This window comes from Somniosus microcephalus, chromosome 2, assembly GCF_052327205.1.
Source record: "Somniosus microcephalus isolate GS21.2 chromosome 2, FLI_Smic_1.0, whole genome shotgun sequence".
Taxonomy (NCBI): Eukaryota; Metazoa; Chordata; class Chondrichthyes; order Squaliformes; family Somniosidae; genus Somniosus; species Somniosus microcephalus.
The window spans coordinates 361,731,572-361,755,769 of record NC_140988.1 but is presented as its reverse complement, the minus strand read 5'-3'; the positions used below and the strand labels follow the sequence as shown (position 1 = coordinate 361,755,769).

Here is a 24,198-nt window from a genome sequence, read left to right as displayed (position 1 = left end):
ATCATAGAAATTTATGGCACAGAAGGAGGCCATTCGGCCCATCATGTCTGTGCTGGCCTAATCCCACTTTCCAGCTCTTGGTCCGAAGCCTTGTAGGTTACGGCACTTCAAGTGCATATCCAAGTACTTTTTAAAAGTGATGACTGTTTCTGCCTCTACCATTCTTCCAGGCAGTGAGTTCCAGACCCCCACCACCCTCTGGGTGAAAAAAGTTCTCCTCAACTCCCCTCTAATCCTTCTACCAATTACTTTAAATCTATGCCACCTGGTTATTGACCTCTCTGCTGAGGGAAATAGGCCCTTCCTATCCATTCTATCTAGGCCCCTCATAATTTTATACACCTCAATTAAATCTCCCCTCATAATTTTATACACCTCAATTAAATCTCCCCTCAGCCCCCTCTGTTCCAAAGAAAACAACCCCAGCCTATCCTGTCTTACCTCATAGCTCAAATTCTCCAGTCCTCCATCGTGTTGTGTGGCACTACCACCGTGCTAAATGGGATGGATTCAGAACAGATCTAGCAGCTCAAAACTGGGCATCCATGAGGTGCTGTGGGCCATCAGCAGCAGCAGAATTGTATTCCACCAGAATCTGTAACCTCATGGCCTGGCAGATCCCTCACTCTACCATTACCAACAAGCCAGGAGACCAACCCTGGTTCAACAACGAGTGTAGAAGAGCATGCCAGGAGCAGCACCAGGCGTACCTAAAAATGAGGTGCCAACCTGGGGAAGCTGCAACACAGGACTACATGCATGCTAAAAAGCAGAAGCAGCATGTTATAGATAGGGCTAAGTGATCCCACAATCAACGGATAAGATCAAAGCTCTGCAGTCCTGCCACATCCAGTCGTGAATGGTGGTGGACCATTAAACAACTAATGGGAGGAGGGGGCTCCAAGAATATCCCCATCCTGAATGATGGTGGAGCCCAGCACGTGAGTGCAAAAGACAAAGCTGAAGCGTTTACAACCAACTTCAGCCAGAAGTGCCGAGTGGATGACCCATGTCAGCCAACTCCTGAGATCCCCACCATCACAGAAGCCAGTCTTCAGCCAATTCGATTCACTTCCACGTGATATCAAGAAATGGCTGAGCGCACTGGATACAGCAAAGGCTATGGGCCCCGACAACATCCCAGCTATCGTGCTGAAGACTTGTGCTCCAGAACTAGCCGCGCCTCTAGCCAAGCTGTTCCAGTACAACTACAACACTGGCATCTATCCGACAATGTGGAAAACTGCCCAGGTATGTCCTGTCCACAAAAAGCAGGACAAATCCAACCCGGCCAATTACTGCCCCATCAGTCTACTCTCAATCATCAGCAAAGTGATGGAAGGTGTTATCGACAGTGCTATCAAGTGGCACTTACTCACCAATAACCTGCTCACTGAGGCCCGGTTTGGGTTCTGCCAAGACCACTCGGCTCCCAACCTCATTACAGCCTTGGTCCAAACATGGACAAAGGAGCTGAATTCCAGAGGTGAGGTGAGAGTGACTGCCCTTGACATCAAGGCAGCATTTGACCGAGTCTGGCATCAAGGAGCCCTAGTAAAACTGAAGTCAATGGGAATCAGGGGGAAAACGCTCCACTGGCTGGAGTCATACCTAGCACAAAGGAAGATGGTTGTGGTGGTTGAAGGTCAATCATCACAACCCCAGGATATCGCTGCAGGAGTTCCTCAGGGCAGTGTCCTAGGCCCAACCATCTTCAGCTGCTTCATCAATGACCTTCCCTCCAACATAAGGTCAGAAATGAGGATGTTTGCTGATGACTGCAGTGTTCAGTGGCATTCGCAACTCCACAGATAATGAAGCAGTCCATGCCCACATGCAACAAGACCTGGATGACGTTCAGACTTGGGCTGATAAGTGGCAGGTAACATTCGCGCCACAGAAGTGCCAGGCAATGACTATCTCCAACAAGCGAGAGTCTAACCACCTCCCGTTGACATTCAATGGCATTATCATCGTCGAATGCCCCACTATCAGCATCCTGGGGGGTCACCATTAACCAGAAACTTAACTGGACCAGCCACATAAATACAGTGGCAACAAGAGCAGGTCAGAGGCTAGGTATTCTGCGGCGAGTGTCTCACCTCCTGACTGCCTTTCAACCATCTACAAGGCACAAGTAAGGAGTGTGATGGAATACTCTCCACTTGCCTGGATGAGTGCAGCTCCAACAACACTCAAGAAGCTCGACACCATCCAGGACAAAGCAGCCCGCTTGGTTGGCACCCCATCCACCACCTTAAACAGTCACTCCCTCCACCACCGGCGCACTGTGGCTGCAGTGTATACCATCTACAAGATGCACTGCAGCAACTCACCATGGCTTCTTCGGCAGCACCTCCCAAACCCGCGACCTCTTCCACCTAGAAGGACAAGGGCAGCAGGCGCATGGGAACACCACCACCTCCAAGTTCCCCTCCAAGTCACACACCACCCTTTCTTAGAAGTATATCGCTGTTCCTTCATCGTCACTGGGTCAAAATCCTGGAATTCCCTCCCTAACAGCACTGTGGGAGTACCTTCACCACACGGACTGCAGCGGTTCAAGAAGGCGGCTCACCACCATCTTCCCAAGGGCAACTAGGGATGGGCAATAAATGCTGGCATTGCCAGCGACGTCCTGATCCCATAAACGAATAAAAAATAAAATAAAAAGTCCTGGCAACATCCTCGTAAATCTCCTCTGCACCCTCGCTAGTGCAATCACATGGAGCACACTGCAATGTTACAAGCAGGAAGCTGAAGTCGTACACAAGGGTCCTATTGGGAACCTACTCTTTGGCAATAAGGTGCTTACGGACTGCTGGCTGCTTAGCTGTCATCAGGGATCTTTTCCCCCTGAGGACCACTCCCTTGATTCACTGTAGTTAAGAGCACTTCAGTAGCGGAGGGTGTTAAATATGATTTATAATAACTGTCACTAAACAAAACTCAGACAAGAAGTCATTGGACAGTAGCAGAGGCTTTATTGTAATAATACTATACGATGTTATACAATTAGCTACGCAGGGTGTTCTGCAATGGTTTCAACTGACTCTCTTGCTGATTCTCTTGTAGATGATGTCTCCAATGGTCATGGTCTGAAATGAGAAGATGAAACTTAATGCATTTCATTTATCAAAGGGCACTGTGCAACTACGAGGTTGCTTCCATCTTTGCTTGGTTGATAGTGCACTCCCCTACAAGGCAGAAGTTGCTTGAGTTTCAAGCCCCACTCCAAGCTGACGCTTCAAGTAATGCAGTGCTTCACGGGTGCTGCATTGTCGGAGGCGTTGCCCTTCAGTTGAGACATTAAACTGACTGAGGTTCAGTCTGCCTCTTCCTCGGTGCTTCAGGTACATGTTAAAGACCCCGAAGGACTATTCAAGGAAAGCCATTGCTTTCTCAGCCAACACCACCAAAAACGGAGTAACTGGTCATTTACCGATTTGTTGTTTGTGATACTTTATTGACGCCTGTGTGTGCCTACATTATAACAGTCACTCTGTTTCAAGGCAATCCATTGCATGGGATGTTTCTGAGAGAGTTGATAAGGTGTTGTATTAATGCAAGTATTTATTTTTTAGTCACAGCAGAATTATTCTTAATGGCTTTAGATAATCTTATTGAGGTGACATATGAGTTTACTTTTAAAACCATTGGACGATGTCAGCTGTGGCTCAGTGGGTATCACTCTTGCTTCTGAGTCAGAAGGTTAAGGGTTCAAATCCCACCCCAGAGACTGAGCACATAAATCTAGGCTGACACTCCAGTGCAGTGCTGAGGGAGTGCTGCACTGTTGGAGGTGCTGTCTTTCGGATGAGACGCTAAACTGAAGCCCCGTCTTCCCTCTCAGGTGGATGTAAAATAGCTCACAGCACTATTTCAAAGAAGAGCAGGGGAAGGGTGTCCCGGCCAATATTTCCCCTTAACAAACACTTAAAACAGATTATCTGGTCAACCAACATCACTAAAGAACAGATTATCTGGTTATTATCACATTGGCTGTTTGTGGGAACTTGCTGTGCACAAATTGGCTGCTGGGTTTCCTACATCACAACAGTGACACACTTCAAAAGTAATTTATTGGCTGTAAAGCACTTTGGGAGGTAATAAAAGGCACTATATAATGCAATCCCTTTCTTTTCTTTCAAACTATAGTTGTGTGGCACCCATTTAAGGCTACTTTTGGATAGTGAAAGTTTAGTAAGCAAATTTATACAATCACAATACATCTCAGATGCCATTTCGAGCCTGTGCAGTAATAGTAACAAATGCAGGAGTGGGTTTGTAGGAAGATCCTGCAGCTCCTATTTTAACAATTTCGGTTAACCCCTTTGATAAAATAGTGGATGAAGCCAGATCAGAGCAGGCCCGGAGCCTGATTGAAGCAGGCCCGGAGCCGGATCGGAGCAGGCCCAGAGCCCGATCGGAACAGGCCCGGAGCCCGATCGGAGCAGGCCCGGAGCCCGATCGGAGCAGGCCCGGAGCCCGATCGGAACAGGCCCGGAGCCCGATCGGAGCAGGCCCGGAGCCGGATCGGAGCAGGCCCAGAGCCCGATCGGAACAGGCCCGGAGCCCGATCGGAGCAGGCCCGGAGCCCGATCGGAGCAGGCCCGGAGCCTGATCGGAGCAGGCCCGGAGCCTGATCCATTCATCGCTCACCAATATAGTGCATCGTTCCTGAAGCAGGCATTAGGCCCCTGATTTATATATGTAAGGGACCTAATACCTATTTCAGGCGGGTGCCACAGTCACCTGGGCATCACCCTATCTAAATGTGGTCCAATTTCCACCCCTTTTTTCCTCTGGATTTTTACATGTAAATTGGGTACATAAAGATTATTTTTCTTTCTCTGCTGTCCTGAAGGGTGGAGTATCGTTCCATGGGCTATGGGCAACCTCTGGTCATTATTGACGTGTGAGCCTTGACAGTGAGTGTCAGAAAGCTCCTCAATCAAGGCGAGCATCTTAGCCAAGCCAAGGATGTTGTCCACACGCTGGAAGCAGGGATTGTTGGACAGCGGTCAGGAATAGAAACCCCAGCCATTTTTTCGCCCCTTCCTAATCTGAGGCACTGAGCCCTATTATAGCTGATCTACTGCCACCTTGGTTAAGATCCGCTATCGCAGCACAGACCAGTGTTTGAACCTGGGACCTTCTTAGTCCATTTGGCTGATTGGATACACTCTTCACCTGGGAGCCTGATGGACACATGGGAGGGAATTTTAACCCCCAAAAACGGATTGGTTGGGGTTGGGTGGGAGGTTAAATAGTTAGAAATCTGAAGCCCGACCCCAACTGATCTCCAACCCGCTCACTTCAGGTTTTAACTGAGGCATGACGGGGGGTTGGGGGCAGCCAACCCGCTCCCAGGAGGTGAGTTGGCAATTTAAATATTATAATGAGCCTGCGTGCCTCATGGTGATCCACCATTTTAAATTTAACTGTGGGCGGGCGGGTTTCCCTGGCCTTGGGGAACCCGCCAGCTAAAGGAAGGTGAGAACTGCTGGATCCAGGAGGTAAGTGCCTTTCCACTTATCTCCTGGATCCAGCGTTCCTGCCTCGCCAACCCCCCGCAAACGGACACCCCCGAACCTTCCAATTTCCCCCGACCTCACCCCCCCCGATGCCTCTGAGCCCTCTCACAAGGCCTCCGATCTCTGATCCCCCCTCCAGCCTCCAATTCCCCCTCCATCCTCCGATTCCCCCCTATGGCCTTCTGATACCTCCTCCGGCCTTCCCATCCCCCCTCCAGCATTCCAACCTCCCCCACAATCCCTCCTTCCCTCCTCTCTGTGGCCTGGTGCGGGCGGGAAACAGAGATTCAAAATGTTAATCAGGCCCTCCTGTTAAATTCAGCAGGGCCTGAAGGAAACCCATTCTCCCGGGTTTCCCAGCCGCATTGCAGCACCTCCCACCTGCTCCCTAAAATTACGGCCATGAAGTTCAAGGCCAATCATAATCCTGTCATGTTATGCAAATTAACGCCACAATCAGCCAGTGAAAGTTGCCCAATGCCTTCAGCTGCTCATGACTGGCTCAGAGGCTCAATCATAGAATGGTTACAGCATGGAAGGAGGCCATTCAGCCCGCCGAGCCCGTGCCGGCTCTCGCAAGACCACCTCAGCTAGTCCCACTCACCCACCCTTTCCCCGTAGCCCCGCAAATGTTTTTCTTTCAGGTACTTATCCCACTCCCTTTTGAAAGCCACAATTGAATCTGCCTCCACCACCCTTTCAGGCAGTGCATTCCAGATCCTAACCACTCGCTGCCTAAAAAGTTTTTCCTTACGTCGCCTTTGGTTCTTTTGCCAATCACCTTAAATCTGGGTCCTTTGGTTCTCGACCCTTCCGGTCCGCATTATCTGCTACCTGCGAGGAACTTCTGTCGGAACAGGGCTTTCAAGTCCAAGGGATCACAAGGGGATGGATCTGCCCAGCGAGCCGGGGGACCAGCAGGAGTGAGGGCTGCCATCACTGAACAGTTTCTCTCTATCTGCTCTGTCCAGACCCCTCATGATTCTGAACCCCTCTATCAAATCTCCTCTCAATCTTCCCTGCTCCAAGGAGAACAACCCCAGCTTCTCCAGTCTATCCACGTAACAGAAGTCCCTCAGCCCTGGAACCATTCTTGTAAATCTTTTCTGCACCCTCACTAAGGCCTTCACATCCTTCCTAAAGTGCAATCCCAAACCTTAAAGTACAAGAAACCCCAAAACAGAAATAAAACGAACTTACATTAACAAGTTGGTCTCCGGTGACTTCTGTAATTGAGGAAATATTTTGCATCTTGACAACCAGTTTATTGTTCCCTTCAAGGTTGACTATGGCCTAGACGATCAAGAAATAAGGCAATTAAAAATGCAGTCTTCAAATGAGTCTAGCTGATGTGCTGGCTGGCACCAATATAACTTAATGGCCCAGAAATTCGGGTCCCCACGGGTGAGTACGCACAAGGTACCCGTAAACCCAATGGAAGTGCTGGTTTCCTGCATGCACTGCGCATGCGCGGGAAACCGACACTTCCGTTCCCCTGAAAGCAGGGGTTCAGAGTTCGAATGCGTGCGAAGGAGAGGCAGCGCGTGCGCATCGAACTTCCGTTTTTTTACAGGTTTTCCCGGGAAGGTAAGTCTCCAGAATTTACACATTTAAAAAGCAGGCATAAGGCCTGCTTTTTACAAGGTAAGTGGTGAATTAATTAAAATTAAAACATTTTTTCCACAGGTTTATTATTTTTAAATACTTTAAAGCAAGGTAAGTTTATTTTTAGCTCCGTTAGAAAATAACATTATTTTTTCAAAAATTTTAATTATTGTTTAAAATAGTTATTTCATGTAATTTATAGTTTATTTAAAAAATGTGATTTAAAAAAAATGTATTTGAAGATTTAGTGATGTTTTGGGGCCCGTAGTATTTATAAGTTTTGCTTATGGGAGTACGATATTGTTGCTATCACGGAGACATGGTTGAGGGAGGGTCAGGACTGGCAGCTAAATATTCCGGGGTATAGAATCTTCAGGCGAGACAGAGGGGGGTGTAAAAGGGGAGGGGGTGTTGCAATATTAATTAAGGAGTCTATTACTGCTGTAAGGAGGGATGATATATTAGCGGGTTCCTCTAATGAGGCCATATGGGTAGAACTTAAAAACAAAAAGGGGTCAAGCACCTTGCTGGGAGTGTACTATAGGCCCCCAAACAGTCAGGGGGAGATAGAGGAACAGATATGCAGGCAGATATCAGAAAAGTGTGAAAATAATAGGGTAGTAATAGTGGGGGATTTCAACTTCCCCAATATAAATTGGGATAGTCAGAGTGTGAAAGGCTTGGAGGGAGCAGAATTCTTAAAGTGCATCCAGGAAAGCTTTTTGAGCCAACATGTAGAAAGTCCTACAAGAGAGGGGGCGGTACTGGACCTAATTCTAGGGAATGTAGCCGGGCAGGTGGTGGAAGTGTCTGTAGGAGAGCATTTTGGCGATAGTGACCACAATTCGGTGAGATTTAAGGTGGTCATGGAAAAAGACAAAGACATAGAAACATAGAGATAGGAACAGGAGTAGGCCATTCGGCCCTTCGAGCCTGCTCCGCCATTCAATGAGATCATGGCTGATCTTCATCTGAGATCTTAGCTGATCTTACCAGTTCAGTACCCCGTCCCCGCCTTTTCTCCGTAACCCTTAATCCCCTTAGCCTTCAGAAATATATCCAATTCTCTCTTGAAAATATTTATTGAATTAGCCTTCACAGCCCTCTGTGGCAGGGAATTCCACAGGCTCACCACTCTTTGAGTGAAGAAATTCTTCCTCATCTCTGTTTTAAATGATTTGCCCGCTATTTTTAGACTGTGGCCCCTGGTTCTGTGCTCCCCTGCCATTGGAAACATTCTCTCTGAATTCAGCCTGTCCAGGCCTGCCATAATTTTATATGTTTCGATGAGATCCCCTCTCAATCTTCTAAACTCCAGTGAGTACAAGCCCAAACTATTCAATCTCTCCTCGTAGGTCATTCCCGCCATTCCAGGTATCAGCCTGGTGAATCGCCGCTGCACTCTTTCCATGGCAAGAACATCCTTCCGCAGATGGGGCGACCAAAACTGTACACAATACTCCAGATGCGGTCTCACCAGCACCTTGTACAGCTGTAGTAAGGTATCCCTATTCCTATACTCGAACCCCCTTGATATGAAGGCCAACATACCATTTGCCTTCTTAATCGCCTGTTGCACCTGCATGCTCTCCTTCAGTGACTGGTGCACAAGAACACCCAGGTCCCTCTGCACTTCCCCATCTCCCAATCTATTGCCATTTAGATAATAATCTACCCTCCTGTTTTTACCCCCAAAGTGGATAACCTCGCATTTATCCACATTATAGTGCATCTGCCACGTATCCGCCCATTCCCCCAACCTGTCCAAATCGCACTGTAGCCTCCTGACATCCTCATCAGAGCCCACCCCTCCTCCTAGTTTAGTGTCGTCAGCGAATTTGGAAATATTGCATCCAATTCCCTGATCCAGATCATTTATATATATTGTGAACAGCTGGGGTCCCAGGACAGATCCTTGCGGCACCCCGCTGGTCACTGCCTGCCACTCCGAAAACGAGCCGTTTATTCCAACTCTCTGTTTTCTATCCGCCAGCCAGTTCTCTATCCACGTTAATACTTTGCCCCCAATCCCATGAGCCTTAATTTTGCATGATAATCTTTTGTGTGGAACCTTATCGAAGGCTTTCTGGAAGTCAAGGTACACCACATCCACTGGCTCTCCCCCATCTATTTTACCAGTTACTTCCTCAAAAAATTCCAGCAGATTAGTCAAACATGATTTACCCTTTGTAAATCCATGTTGACTCTGTCCGATCCTTTCCCCATTTGTCAAGTGCTCCGCTATTTTATCCTTAATAATGGACTCTAGCATTTTGCCCACAACCGATGTAAGGCTTACTGGTCTATAATTCCCTGCTTTCTCTCTACCCCCCTTTTTAAATATTGGGGTAACATTAGCTACCCTCCAATCCACGGGTACTGTTCCCGAGTCAATGGAGTTCCGGAAGATGATCCTTAGAGCATCTGCTATCTCCAGGGCCACCTCCTTAAGTACCCTAGGATGTAGTTTATCAGGCCCCGGGGATTTGTCGGCCTTCAGTCCCCTCAACTTACCCAACACCATATCCCTAGAGATACTAATTTCTGTCAGCTCCTCCCTCTCATTAGTCCCTATGTTTGCCGATATTCCTGGGAGGTTATTTGTGTCCTCCTTTGTGAATACAGAACCAAAGTATGAGTTTAATTGGTCTGCCATTTCCTTATTCTCCATTATATATTCTCCCGAATCGGACTGCAAGGGACCGACTTGGGATTTTACCAGTCTTTTCCTCCTGATATACCGATAAAAGCTTTTGCAGTCTGTCTTTATGTTTGCTGCAAGTTTACTTTCGTATTCTATTTTCCCCTTTCTGATTAATCCCTTTGTCCTCTTTTGCTGTATCCTGTACTGCCCCAAATCTTCCGGTCTGGTGCTTTTTTTTGCCAGTTGATATGCCCTTTTTTTTGATTTTATGCTGTCCCTAATTTCCCTCGTTATCCACGGTTGAGCCACCTTTTTAGGTTTATTTTTATGCCAAACCGGTATAAACATGTTCTGGAATTCTTCCATTCTATCTTTGAATGCTTGCCATTGTCTATCCACTGTCAATCCCCCCAGAAACACCACCCAATCAATCTTACCCAATTCCCGTCTCATACCCTCGTAATTCCCTTTATTTAAGTTCTGGACCTTAGTCTCTGATTCAATTTCCTCACTCTCCATCTCGACTGAGAGCTCGATCATATTATGATCGCTCTGACCCAAGGGGCCTCGTACAAGAAGATTGCTGATAAGTCCCTTCTCATTGCACAATACCCAGTCTAAAATGGCCTGATCTCGAGTCGGCTCCTCGACATATTGGTCCAGATAACCGTCCCGAAAACATTCCAGGAATTCCTCCTCCTCAGAATTTTTACTAATTTTTACTAATTTGGGTAGTCCAATCAATATGTAAATTAAAGTCACCCATGATGACAGCTGTGCTCTTATCGCACGCTTCTCTAATTTCCCTTTTTATGCCTTCCCTCACGGCCCGGAAATAAGGGTTCTAAATTGGGGGAAGGCCGATTTTAATAAGATAAGACAGGATCTGGCAAAAGTGGACTGGGAGCAGCTACTTATAGGAAAATCCACATCAAAACAGTGGGAGGCTTTCAGAAGGGAAATAGAGAGAGTACAACACCAACATGTTCCTGTAAAGGTCAAGGGTGGGACCAACAAGCAAAGGGAACCTTGGATGACAAGGGATATACAAAAATGCATTCGGAAAAAAAGGGGGGCTTTTGGCAGTTACAAAAGACAAAAGACGGTGGAAGCCCTAGAGGAGTATAAGAGGTGCAGGGGCATACTTAAAAAGGAAATTAGGAGGGCGAGGAGGGGCCATGAAATAACACTGGCGAGCAAAATAAAGGAAAATCCTAAGATGTTTTATAAGTATATTAAGGGCAAGAGGATAACCAGGGAAAGGGTAGGGCCCATTAGGGACCAAAGTGGCAAGCTGTGTGTAGAGCCAGATGAAGTAGGTGGGGTTTTAAATGAATTTTTTGCCTCAGTGTTCACTATGGAGAAAGACGATGTAGACATAGAAGTCGGGCAAGGGGACTGTGACATACTTGAACATATTAGCATCGAGAGGGAGGAGGTACTAGCGGTTTTAGCAGGCCAAAAAGTGGATAAATCCCCAGGCCCGGACGAGATGTATCCCAGGCTGTTGTGTGAGGCAAAGGAGGAGATTGCAGGGGCTCTGACACAAATTTTCAGAACCTCTCTGGCCACAGGGGATGTACCAGAGGACTGGAGAACAGCTAATGTAGTACCATTATTCAAGAAGGGTAGCAGGGATAAACCAGGGAATTACAGGCCAGTGAGCCTAACATCTGTGGTAGGGAAATTATTGGAAAAAATTCTGAGGGACAAAATTAGTCTCCACTTGGAGAGGCAAGGATTAATCGGGGATAGTCAGCATGGCTTTGTCAAGGGTAAATCATGTCTGACCAATCTGATTGAATTTTTCGAGGGGGTGACTAGGGGGGTGGATGAGGGAAATGCTGTGGATGTGGTTTACATGGACTTCAGTAAAGCTTTTGACAAGGTCCCGCATAGGAGACTGGTCAAGAAGGTAAGAGCCCATGGGATCCAGGGGGCCTTGGCGCGTTGGATCCTAAACTGGCTGAGTGGCAGGAGGCAGAGGGTGATGGTCGAAGGTTGCTTTTGTGACTGGAAGCCTGTGTCCAGTGGGGTACCTCAGGGATCGGTGCTGGGTCCCTTGCTGTTTGTGATCTACATTAATGATTTGGATGAGAATGTAAAGGGTATGATCAGTAAGTTCGCGGATGACACGAAAATTGGTGGGGTGGTAAATTGCGAGGAGGAAAGCCTCAGGCTACAGGACAATATTAACGGGTTGGTCAGATGGGCGGAAAAGTGGCAAATGGAATTTAACCCGGAAAAGTGCGAGGTGATGCATTTTGGATGGACAAATAAGGCAAGGGAATACACAATGAGTGGTAGGACCCTAGGAAGTACAGAGGGTCAGAGGGACCTTGGTGTACATGTACATAGATCCCTGAAGGCAGCGGAACAGGTAGATAAGGTGGTTAAAAAGGCTTATGGGATACTTGCCTTCATTAGCAGAGGCATAGAATATAAGAGCAGGGAGGTTATGATGGAGCTGTACAAAACGCTGGTGAGGCCACAGCTGGAGTACTGTGTGCAGTTCTGGTCGCCTCACTATAGGAAGGATGTGATTGCTTTGGAGAGGGTGCAGAGAAGATTCACCAGGATGTTACCTGGGATGGAGCGCCTCAGCTATGAAGAGAGACTGGACAGGCTGGGGTTGTTTTCCTTGGAGCAAAGAAGGCTGAGGGGGGACCTGATTGAGGTGTACAAAATGATGAGCGGCATAGATAGGGTAGATAAAGAGGAACTTTTCCCCTTAGTAGGGGGGTCAATAACAAGGGGGCACAGATTCAGGGTAAGGGGCAGGAGATTTAGGGGGGATTTGAGGAGGAACTTTTTCACCCAGAGGGTGGTTGGAAGCTGGAACTCACTGCCTGAAAGGGTGGTAGAGGCAGGAACCCTCACAACATTCAAGAAGCATTTGGATGAGCACTTGAAATGCCATTGCATACAAGGCTATGGACCAAATGCTGGAAAATGGGATTAGACTGGACAGGGAGGGATGGGCGGCGCAGACACGATGGGCCGAAGGGCCTCTTTCTGTGCTGTAAAACTCTATGACTCTATGACTCTATGAATGGGCATTCCCTGCTCTGATTGGCTCTCCATGGCCCACGTGATCCCAGGGGACGCATCGAACTAACTGCGCCCTTGGGGTACGCAAGCACTGCGCGCCGGCAGTTGGAACAGGCCCAGGATCGGAATTCCATGCAGGCCCACAGCACAATGGCCGGCGCACAAGGTAAGTGCAGGTCGGAGGCTTACACCCGCGGGAAGCCCCCGACCCGAATTTCTGGGCCAATGTTTCCGGAGCTGGTTACTCAGTAACCTGAGCTTTCAGTATCCGTCTAGGCATTTGGATTTAACTCTTTCAGTGTAGGGAGTTGTTCTAACTTCCTAACCAAAGCATAAGATCAAACTTGCAGTAAATCTAATCAGGAGGCAAGACACAGTTTTGCAGTGGAGCCTCAATCATTCTCATTTTTATTAGCCGCATTATCTGCTACCTGCGAGGAATTTCTCTCGGAACCGGGCTTTCAAGTCCAAGGGATCATAAGGGGATGGATCTGCCCAGCGAGCCGGGGGACCAGCAGGAGTGAGAGCTGCCATCTCTGAGGCAAAAAGCCAGCTTTAAAATGGATAAGCACAGGGTTCTTGATTATCTGGCCATTTGCATTATCCCCATGGAGAGGCACTCCTTCATTCTGGCAGATAATCAAGGTTTGATTGCACTTTGGTTTTGCTTTATGTTATACAGTTAGCAAGTGATTCATATAAACAAACACTTGCTCACCTATCAAGCCATTGTATACTAGAATTCCTATATTTTAATTATAATTGTAAATACAACACTCATTTTGTTACATCATACCCGAATTATGAAAATTTGTAAAAGCGCTCGTCCATTAGAATTACAAGTTACACAAATGGAATTGGATATATACTTGAAACAGAAACATCTGCAGGGCGATGGGGAAAGAGCAGGGGAGCGGGACTAATTGGCTAGCTCTTTCAAAGATGGGCCGAATGGCCCCCTGCTGTGCTGTATGATTCTATGATTTCATCACCCCAGTTTGAACCTTTAATTAAGAATACACGTGAAATTAACATAGTCAAAGTCAACCAACAATGTGCAGCTTCAGATGAATGTATGCCCTTAATACTTAAATAGAAGGAAGGGTTACCTTAATCTTTTCTCCTGTGGGAGATTCTACTTCTGTCTCCTGCCCAATTATAAACTCATTAACAATCACTTTTTTGCCCGTTGTGACAGTGGCCTTGAAGTGGTCACCTGTTTGGACAATTTCAGAAACGCTCTTCATGTCCTTCCCTTTCTCAATCAAATCATCTGTGAGTCCTAGAAATTGTAAAAGGAAAGACTTTAACCAACAGGATTATTGCTAGGAGGTGACACATTTGAATAGCCAAAGCTTTCACAGTTGATCAGATGAAAGGGAGTGGAAGAAGAATTAAAAAAGGACTGAACAAAGGAGGCAACATGAGTTCAAGATTTGATTATACCCTGACACTTGAGAGTGAGAATCTTACAGGCAAATGCACTAAAGAATAGTTTAAAATTGTACGTGCCTCACCTTTCACATTGTTTCCAGTGTGATAAAACAGGCTGGTACTTTGAGTAAACCTTCTGATCCTGGTTTGTAAACATTACTTGCAGGTTAGAACCTATTTTTGGCTTGGAATATCTAAGTAGCCACTTGCAAACATGGACCACCCTAGCCATTGTAACTGTCACTAATTTAGTTGGTCAATTGCTAATTCAAATGTTTAATGTTACGTAGAATTCAATTCCCTGGTTTTCTAAGGAAGAAAGAAGTCCAGGCTCCCTTCCAGGGCTGGAGCTCATAATCTAGGCTGACACTCCAGTGCGGTACTGAGAGTCCTGCATTGTTGGAGGTGCCGTCCTTTGAGTGAGATGTTCAGCCAAGGGACCATCTGCCCATTCTAGTGGTTCAGATGGACATCCAAGGTTGCGTGGCCTTATTAAAAAAAGAGCAGGTAGTTCTCCTGGTGTTCTGGCCAATGTTTCTCTCTCAACTAAGCCAAAAACAGATTCATTGCCTGCTCATCTTATTGCTGTTTGTGGGACCTCACTGTGCACAAAATGGCTGCCACATTCACCCACATTATTTCACTCCTTTCAAGGTCATTCATTGTGTGTGGAGCCCTTTGGGATGTTCCTGAGAGATGTGATAAGGCACTATATAAATTTCACTGTTAAATGTATCATGTTACCTGGAATCAATTCTCTGGCTCTGACAAAATGGAGAAAATGATCAAATATACGCTGTATTCCGTTGCATGGTATGAAACCATGAACTTAATTTCTTCAGTGCTTCTGGAAATTGTTTCATACTTTTTCTCGTTATTTTGCTAATTAGAATTTACCCTCCTGCTTTATGACCCAGCATTGTGGTAGTCATAATATCCCAAAATATATTGAGCTGAAAAAAGACTACTGTATTCATATAGCACCTTCCACGACCTCAGGACATTTCAAAGTGTTTACAACCAATGAAGTACTTTAGTAATGTAGGGAAAAGCAGCAATATTTCACACACAGCAAGGTGCCACAAACTGCAATGAGATAAATGGTTTCAGTGACGTTGGTTGACAGGATAAATGCTCTTCTTTGAATAGCGCCACTGGATTTTTTAATATCCCCCTGAAGGCAGACAGGGCCTTGGGTTAATGAAAGACAGCACCTCCAACAGTGCGGCACTCCCTCGGTAATAGCACCCAAGTGTCAGTCTGGATTCCGTGCTCAAGCCTATGGCGCAGGAGCTTGAACCCACAGCCTCCGCCACTCAGAGACGAGAGGGCTACCCACTGAGCCGAGGCTGATACCTGAAATGAGGAAGGCACTTTGGCCCCGTTCAATTCCATGGCCCCAGCTTGGCAACCCATCAGGTCACGAGTCTGGATCAGGGAGACTCTCCATAACAGCAGGATATTCTGATCTCAGGAGCTCCTTCTTCTAGGTTCAATCACATACCTCAAACTGGACCTATTAAAGTGCCACTCTCTTTCTTAGCAGTCACCTTCCTTAAAGGTGACCAATTGGTTGAAAAAGCCATGGAATTGCGTTATTTTAACAATAACAGATTGACAGGCTTGAGTACGCTATTGAGACAAATAGGCGACTGTTGGTTGTTCCATTTAAACAAAGCTTTTAAAAGCAATGCACTCGTAGTCACTAAAACAGATTGAGGGAATGCGATTAAACTAAACAATTCAGTTAATCGGTTGAGGTGTTCATTCAACATAAATTGCACCTCATCAAGTTCAATCGTTGCCAGTTAGCATGCTTACCAAGTGCTCGACAGGCTATGAGTAGAGAATGGAGAGTTCATATATTAAACTGTACAACATGACTCTAGTTCTCTAACAAAAGTGTTTGCGCAGTCTAAAGTCAGAACTGACCGAGGAGGAAAAACTGCATCAAGTGCTCTTTTGGCCAGCGAGGTGTCCGGCACGTGAGGGAGCCCATCGCCAGTGTCCCCAAACCCGAGTGACTGAGAAATCCACACAGCGTTGTGTTTGTGTTGGCCTTGATACGGAACAACGCACAGACACGATGGGCTGAATGGCCTCCTTCTGTGCCGTAAGCATCTATGATTCTATGGAACGCACACTGGGGTAGATTGTGACGTTGTGCGCGAGTGCAAAAACGGGCGATAGGGAGTCGGCACCCCGTTTCGCATCTCTCTCGATATTTATTTGCATTGACTTCAAATCGGGAGAGACGTAAAACGGGGTGCCGGCTCGCAATCACCCGTTTTACACCATCGCGCCAAGTCAAGATCTCCCCCACTCTCTCCCTGCAGGGAAACCAAAGTTACCCAAAGAGCTTTGGTGCAATTCGGCAACAGCCAAGCCCAGGTGCGTGCCTTTTTACCAGTTTAAAACCATGCAGCTTAGGTTTCCTGGCAAATTGTAATTGACTTTGGTATGGTAGTTTCAGCTGTAGTTGGTAGCACTCTTGCCTCTGAGTCATGAAGGTTGTGAGTTCAAGTCCCACTCCAGAGAGTTAAACACAAAAATCTAGGCTGACACTCCAGTGCAATGCTGAGGGAGCGCTGCACTGTTGGAGGTGCTGTCTTTCAGATGAGACGTTAAACTAAGACCTTTCTGCTCTCTCTCAAGTGGACGCAAAAGATCCCATGGCATTATTTCATAAGAGGAGCAGGGGAGTTATCCCCTGGTGTTCTGGCCAATATTTATCCCTCAATCAACCTCACTAAAACAGATCATTATCACATTGCTGTCTTTTTTTTGCTTCACTCTGCCTATTAAGCAGAATTAAATTGATTCCAGTTGCTAGCAAATATTTTAGAATTTCATGTCATGATTTGAAAGCACACAAAACACTGCAAGCCGTTACTGTACAATGAAAGGATTCGCTTACCAATAGCTTTCATAAATGGAACAAAGTTTTTCTGGCTCTGCAACTCATACTTTCCATTGAAGGCCATTGTGGGGGAGTTCTCTCTGTAACACAGCAGGGTGAAATAATATTTTTGCAGAGTGCTGCTTTGCTTTATAGGGATTCTTTTGCCTTGAAAAGATAAGGGATGTGTGATGTTTTCAGAAGGTGTTGAATCATTAACTCACTTACACAATGTGAGTGAGTGACTCAGCCCTGATGTGGCAAGAAGCCTCGTAGCCACTAACACCCTCAACTCCATTTTCCCCAGTCTTCTCCCCTGAAGGTGCTGACTCATGCGGCAGTACAGCAGCAATAAGTGCCAAGCTTGGTTACACTCTCCCGAAGATTATGGCCCTGAATTTCTACAGGTGCTACTCTGACCTGCTGTTCCAGCATCGGCGGTAGATCATCGGAACCCCGAGAGAAATGGTTTGCACAGAATTACATAGCATTTACAGCACAGAAACAGGCCATTCTGGTATATGCCGGTGTATATGCTCCACATGAGCCTCCTCCCACCCCTCTTCATCGAACCCTAGCAGCATAACTTTCTACTACTTTCTCCCTCACGTACCTATGTTTCTATAGATATATTTCTTAAGGCTAAAGGGATCAAGGGATATGGCGAGAAGGCAGGGACCGGGTACTGAATTTGGATGATCAACCATGATCTCATTGAATGGCAGAGCAGGCTCGAGGGGCCGAATGTCCTACTCCTGCTCCTATCTTCTATCTAGCTTCCCCTTAAACAGATCTATGCTATTTGCCTCAACCACTCCGTGTGGTAGCGAGTTTCACATGCCCACCACTCTCTGGGTAAAGAAGTTTCTCCTCAATTCCCTATTGGATTTATTAGTGACTATTTTATATTTATGACCTCTAGTTTTGCTCTCCCTCACATCTTCCCTGTGTCTACCCTATCGAACCTCTTTCATAATTTTAATGCCTCTATCAGACCACCACTCCGTCTTCCCTTTTCCAGAAAAAGGGACATTTTCAGCCACTTACGCTGTTTCTGCCGAACACCTGGTTTCAAATATATCTGCGCAAAAAACCTAACTGGTTCCAAACATGCAAGCCAACTCAAGAGCATCAGAAGTTTTTTACGTACTCATCTTCTACTGATATGGGCTGGAAAGATTTCCTCTGTGTGTTATGAATAAAGCCATACTTTATAAACCCATTTACGATTTCATCATACGGATCGCACAGTGAAAATCTTCCCTCGCTGAGGGAAAATGGAATACCCCAATATCTCTCAGCCACCAATCGTGCACAAAGTATGACCGGTTTAGCAGAGAGAAAAAGAAAGACTTGCATTTGTATAGCGCCTTTCATGATCTCAGGATGTCCCAAAGAACTTTACAGCCAATGAAATACTTTTGAAGTGTGGTCACTGTTGAAATGTAGGAAACGCAGCAGCCAATTTGTGCACAGCAAGGTCCCACAGACAGTACTGTGATAATGATCAGATCATCTGTTTATTAGATATTGGTTGAGGGATAAATATTGCCCAGAACACCGGGGAGAACTCCCCTGCTCGTCTTTGAAATAGCACCGTGGGGTCTTTTACATCCACCTGAGAGAGCAGATAGGGCCGCGGTTTAACGTCTCATCCGAAAGACGGCACCTCCGACAGTGCAGCACTCCCTCAGTACTGCACTGGTGTGTCAGCCTAGATTTTGTGCTCAAGTCTCGGAGTGGGACCTTCTGATTCAGAGCTAACACCGTGAGCTCATTTATAGTTGGTTCAATGGAACAGCACAGAGAATGCAGAAACAAATAACAACATTAGAAAGACACCAGGCCTTGGCAGCTCAAGGCACAGCCACCAACATAACTGGGACATTTTACAGAATGGTACAGTAAGGGTTACAGTAGCATTTATTTGAATCATGGCTAAAGTGTTGATTTTTCCTATACATTTGACTGAGCAAATCAGCATTAATATCCAACGCAACCTCAGTTGCACAATTGAAGTTCTGCCGAAGGGCCACCGACCTGAAACGTTGACTCTGTTTCTCTCTCCACAGGTGCTGCCTGACTTGCCGAGTGTTTCCAGCGTTTTCTGTTTTTATTTCAGTCGCATCTCAAAACATGGCGAGTGCACGGGCCACGCCACGACAGAATGCACAAAGTCCTCGGTCAACCATTGATGCCGCTGCAACTCAGAACTCATGGACAACTTCAAATGATGTGGACGTACGTGAGACGACCAATAGCTGCATTGGCAGCCTGTGGTATAAAACACCAGGAGTCGGGGAGTATCGTGGAAAAGATAGAGAGCGAGCAACAGAGGGATGTGGATCCCACTGGAGGCTGCAGGAGATTGACTGCTTTGGAGGATGATTATAACTGACTCCATTTGCTGCCGTTTTAAAGTGGAAAATGGGAGAGAGATTCATTAATATCCACTAATGGCCAGAATGAACATGCTGTATGCTTTATAGTTGGATATCAAGGAATCAAACAGTGATTCAATGCCTTAATCTGACCTTTATTTGGCCACAAAACAAATTGGAAGGTTGCTGATTGTAGCCATGACCTTTGTAATTGATTCATGAATTTCAAATTGGTTTTGTGCAATTTAAGATTAGAATATCTTCGTTGGACGCCAATGAGTTGTCAATCAAATTTAGATGCTGTTGATACTGTGCATATGTAAAATAAATAATTTTAAAAAAAAAGACACTATTTGCTGAGCAAACTGGAACATGCATTCATAGAGTCGTAGAATCATAGAATGGTTACAGCACGGAAAAAGGCCATTCGGCCCGTTGAGCCCATGCCGGCTCTCTGCAAGAGCACTTCAGCTAGTCCCACTTCTCCATCCTTTCACCGTAGCCCTGCAAATTTTCTTCCTTCAGGTGCTTATCCAACTCCCTTTTGAAAGCCGTGATTGAGTCTGCCCCCACCGCCCTTTCAGGCAGTGCATTCCAGATCTTAGCGCTCGCTGCGTAAAAATGTTTTTCCTCATGTCGCCTTTGGTTCTTTTGCCAATCACCTTAAATCTGTGTCCTCTGGTTCATTCTGCCAATGGGAACAGTTTCCCTCTATCTACTCTGTCTAGACCCCTCATGATTTTAAACACCTCTATCAAATCTCCTTTCAATCTTTCTCAGCGCCAAGGAGACCAATCCCAGCTTCTCCAATCTATCAACATAACTGAAGTCCTTCATTCCTGGAATCATTCTCCTTAATCTTTTCTGCACCCTTTCTAAGGCCTTCACATCCTTCCTAAAGTGTGGTGTCCAGAATTGGACACAATACTCCAGTTAGGGCCAAACCAGTGTTTTATACAGGTTCATCATAATTTCAACACTTATGTACTCTATACCTCTATTCATGAAGCTCAGGATTCCGTAAGACTTTTTAACTGCCCTGCCCCGCCACCTTCAATGATTTGTGTACATATACCCCTAGGTCTCTCTGTTCATGCACCCCCTTCAGGATTGTACCCTTTAGTTTATGCATTGAACAGCTGGGGCTTTGAGTTTGCTTAAGCTTCACCCACATTGGAACAGACGTGCCTTACTCAGGTCTAGCACTGCTCCAGCTCATATCAAGACCAAAAGACTTTGGTATAGAAGTTCGTTCGTGTCCGAACTCGGCAGGAACCCAGCAACAGCAAGGATCTCCATGCCGATACTGATCATAGAACCATAAAATCTTACAGCACATTAAGAGGCCATTCGGGCCATCGTGCCTGTGCCGGCTCTTTGAAAGAGCTGTCCAATTAGTCCCACAGCCCAGCTTTTCCCCCATAACCCTGTAAATTAGTCCTCTTCAAGCACTTTTGAAAGTTCCTTTGGAATCTGATTCCATTCACCCTTTCAGGTCGTGTGTTCCAGATCTTAGCAACCCTCTGTGTGAAAAAAATTCTCCTCATTTCCCCTCTAGCTCTTTTGCCAATTATTTTAAATCTATGACCTCTGGTTACCGACCCACTTGCCAGAAGAAACAACTTCTCCCTACTTGCTTAATCAAAACCCCTCATAATTTTGACTATCTCTATTAGGTCTCCCCTTAATCTTCTCTGCTCTAACAAGAACAATCCCAACTTCTCTAGTCTCTCCACATAATTGAAGTCCCTAATCCTGGTACCATCCTGGTAAATCTCTTTACCCTCTCAAGGCCTTGACATCCTTCCTAAAGTGTGGTGCCCAGGATTGTACACAACACTCCAGCTGAGGCCTAACCAGTGATTTGAAAAGGTTTAGCATGACTTATTTGTTTTTGTATTCATTGCTCCTATTTAGAAAGCCAGGTATCCCATATGATTTCTTAACTGCCTTATCAACTTCCCCTGCCACCATCAAAGATTTGTGAATATGCACCCCCAGGTCGTAGTTATACAGCACAGAAAGAGGCCCTTTGGCCCATCATGTCCGCGCAGGCCATCAAGCCCTGTCTATTCTAATCCCTACTCTTGCACCCCCCTCAAAAGAGCACCATTTAAATTACACTGTCCCTCCATGTTGTTTCTCCCAAAGTGCATCACTTCACACTTATTCACATTAAATTGTGTCTGCCATGTGTCTGCCCATTGCACCAGTCTGTCTATGTCCTCCTGACGTTTGCTGCTATCCTGATCACTAATTACCATATTGGCAAGTTTTATATCATCCGCAAACTTCAGATTTGTACTCCCTATACCCAAGTTCATGTCATGTATATATAACAAGAAAAGCAATGGTCCGAATACCGATCCCCCCCACTGCATACTTCTCTCCAGTCAGAAAAACATCCATTCACCACTATTCTCTGCTTCCTATCCCTTAGTCAATTATGTACCCAAGTTACCACCAAATCTTTAATCCCATGTGCTTCTATTTTCAGAATTAGTCTGTTATGTAGTACTTTATCAAATGCCTTTTTAAAGTTCACATCTGCAACATCTACTGCACGACCTTCATCAACCTTCCAACCTTCCCTGTTACGTCGTCAAAGAACTCAATCAGGTTAAGCAGATTATAAATTCGGGTCTCCACGGGTGAGTATGCGCTGGGTACTCACGCGTAGGCCCAACGAAAGTGCCGGTTTCATGCATGCACTGCGGATGCGCGGGAAACCAGAACTTCCGTTCCCTTGAAAGAAGGGGTTCACAGGTCGAACGCGTGCGCCGGAGAGGCAGCGCGTACGCCTGGAAACTTCCATTTTTTTTACAGGTTTTCCAGGAGGGTAAGTCTCCAGCAGCTACGTTTTTAAAAAGCAGTTGCAAGGCCTGCTTTTAACAAGGTAACTGGTGAATTAAGTAAAATTAAAACATTTTTTCCACAGGTTTATTATTTTTAAATACTTTAAAGAAAGGTAAGTTTATTTTTAGCCCCGTTAGAAACTGTAATTAATTTTTTCAAAAATTTAAATTATTGTTTAAAATAGTTATTTTATGTAATTTATAGTTATTTTAAAAATGTGATTTTTAAAAAATTTATTTGAAGTTTTAGTGATGTTTTGGGGCCGATCTCTAATTCATAGATTTGACAGCTCTTCATGTCAAACCTATGAATACAGATTCCCTGCTACCATTGGCTCTCCATGGCCCACGTGACCCCAGGGGATGCTTCGAACTAACTGCGCCCCTGGGATACGCAAGCATTGCGCGCTGGCAGTTGGAGGAGGCCCAGGATCGGAATCCCACGCGGGCCCACAGCACAACGGCCAGCGCGCAAGGTAAGTGCAGGTCGGAGGCTTGCACCCCCGGGAAGTCTCTGACCCGAATTTCTGGGCCATGATTTGCCTTTAACAAATCCGTGCTGGCTGTCCCTTATTAACCCATACTTCTCCAAGTGAGAATTAATTTTGTCCTTGACAATCTCTCGAGTCATTTTCCCACAACTCACATTAGACTGATTGGTCTGTAGTTACCAGGTTTATCCCTCTCCCCTTTTTTAAATCGGGGTGTAACATTTGCAATCCTCCAGTCCTCTGGCACCACTCCCAAATCCAAGGACAATTGAAAGATTGTGGTCAGAGTTCTGCTATCTCCATGCTTGCTTCCCTCAGCAACCTAGGATGCATCTCATCTGGATCGGGTAACTTGTGAACTTTTAGTTTTATTCATTCATGGGATGTGGGCGTCACTGGCAAGGCCAACATTTATTGCCCATCCCTAATTGCCCTTGAGAAGGTGGTGGTGAGTCACCTTCTTGAACTGCTGCAGTCCGTACTCCCACAGTGCCGTTAGGGAGGGAGTTCCAGGATTTTGACCCAGCGACGATGAAGGATCGGCCAATATATTTCCAAGTCAGGATGGTGTGTGACTTGGAGGGGAACTTGGAGGTGGTGGTGTTCCCATGCGCTTGCTGCCCTTGTCCTTCTAGGCGGAAGAGGTCGTGGGTTTGGGAGGTGCTGCCGAAGAAGCCTTGGCGAGTTGCTACAGTGCGTCTTGTAGATGGTACACACTGCAGCCACGGTACGCCGGTGGTAGAGGGAGTTTAAGGTGGTGAATGGGGTGCCAATCAAGCGGGCTGCTTTGTCCTGGATGGTGTCTTTGAGTGATGCCAACCTATTTAGCACCTCCTTTCTATCTATTTTTATCCTAACCAATATCTCTACTCCCTCTGCATCATTAACTTCATCCTCTTCTTTTGTGACGACGAATGCAAAGTACTTATTCAGTATCTCAGTCATGCCTCTGCCTCTACAAGAAAATTTCCTTCTGTGTCTCAATCGGCCCCATCATTCCTTTAACTATCATATTGCTTTATATATGTTTATAAAAGATCTTTGGGTTCCCTTTTATGTTACCCACTAATCTTTTCCCATCCTCTCTCTTTGAACTTCTTGTATCATTGTACAGCTTCCCCCTGCACTCTGTATTCTGCCTGGTTTTCGATTGTATTCTGTACCTGACATTTGTCATAAAATTACTTTTTCTGTTTTATTTTAATCTCTATTTCCTTTGTCATCCAGGGAGCTCTGACTTTGGATGCCCCATCTTTCCTCTTTATGGAGTATGCTTGGTTTGTACCCAAACTATCTCCGAC

The 24,198-nt window shown here is 46.0% G+C and overlaps 1 protein-coding gene across 1 annotated transcript; it reads right to left on the bottom strand.

Moving 5' to 3' along the window:
- Positions 1 to 2,964: 2,964 nt before the first annotated feature.
- Positions 2,965 to 17,300, bottom strand: LOC147123728 (fatty acid-binding protein, liver-like). Its single transcript, XM_085975548.1, has 4 exons — positions 17,189 to 17,300; positions 13,947 to 14,119; positions 6,738 to 6,830; positions 2,965 to 3,098 (listed from the first exon to the last, which is right to left on the bottom strand). Exons 1-4 carry the CDS (start codon positions 17,253 to 17,255, stop codon positions 3,045 to 3,047), a joined length of 387 nt encoding a protein of 128 aa, XP_085831674.1. The 5' UTR covers positions 17,256 to 17,300; the 3' UTR covers positions 2,965 to 3,044.
- Positions 17,301 to 24,198: the final 6,898 nt, after the last annotated feature.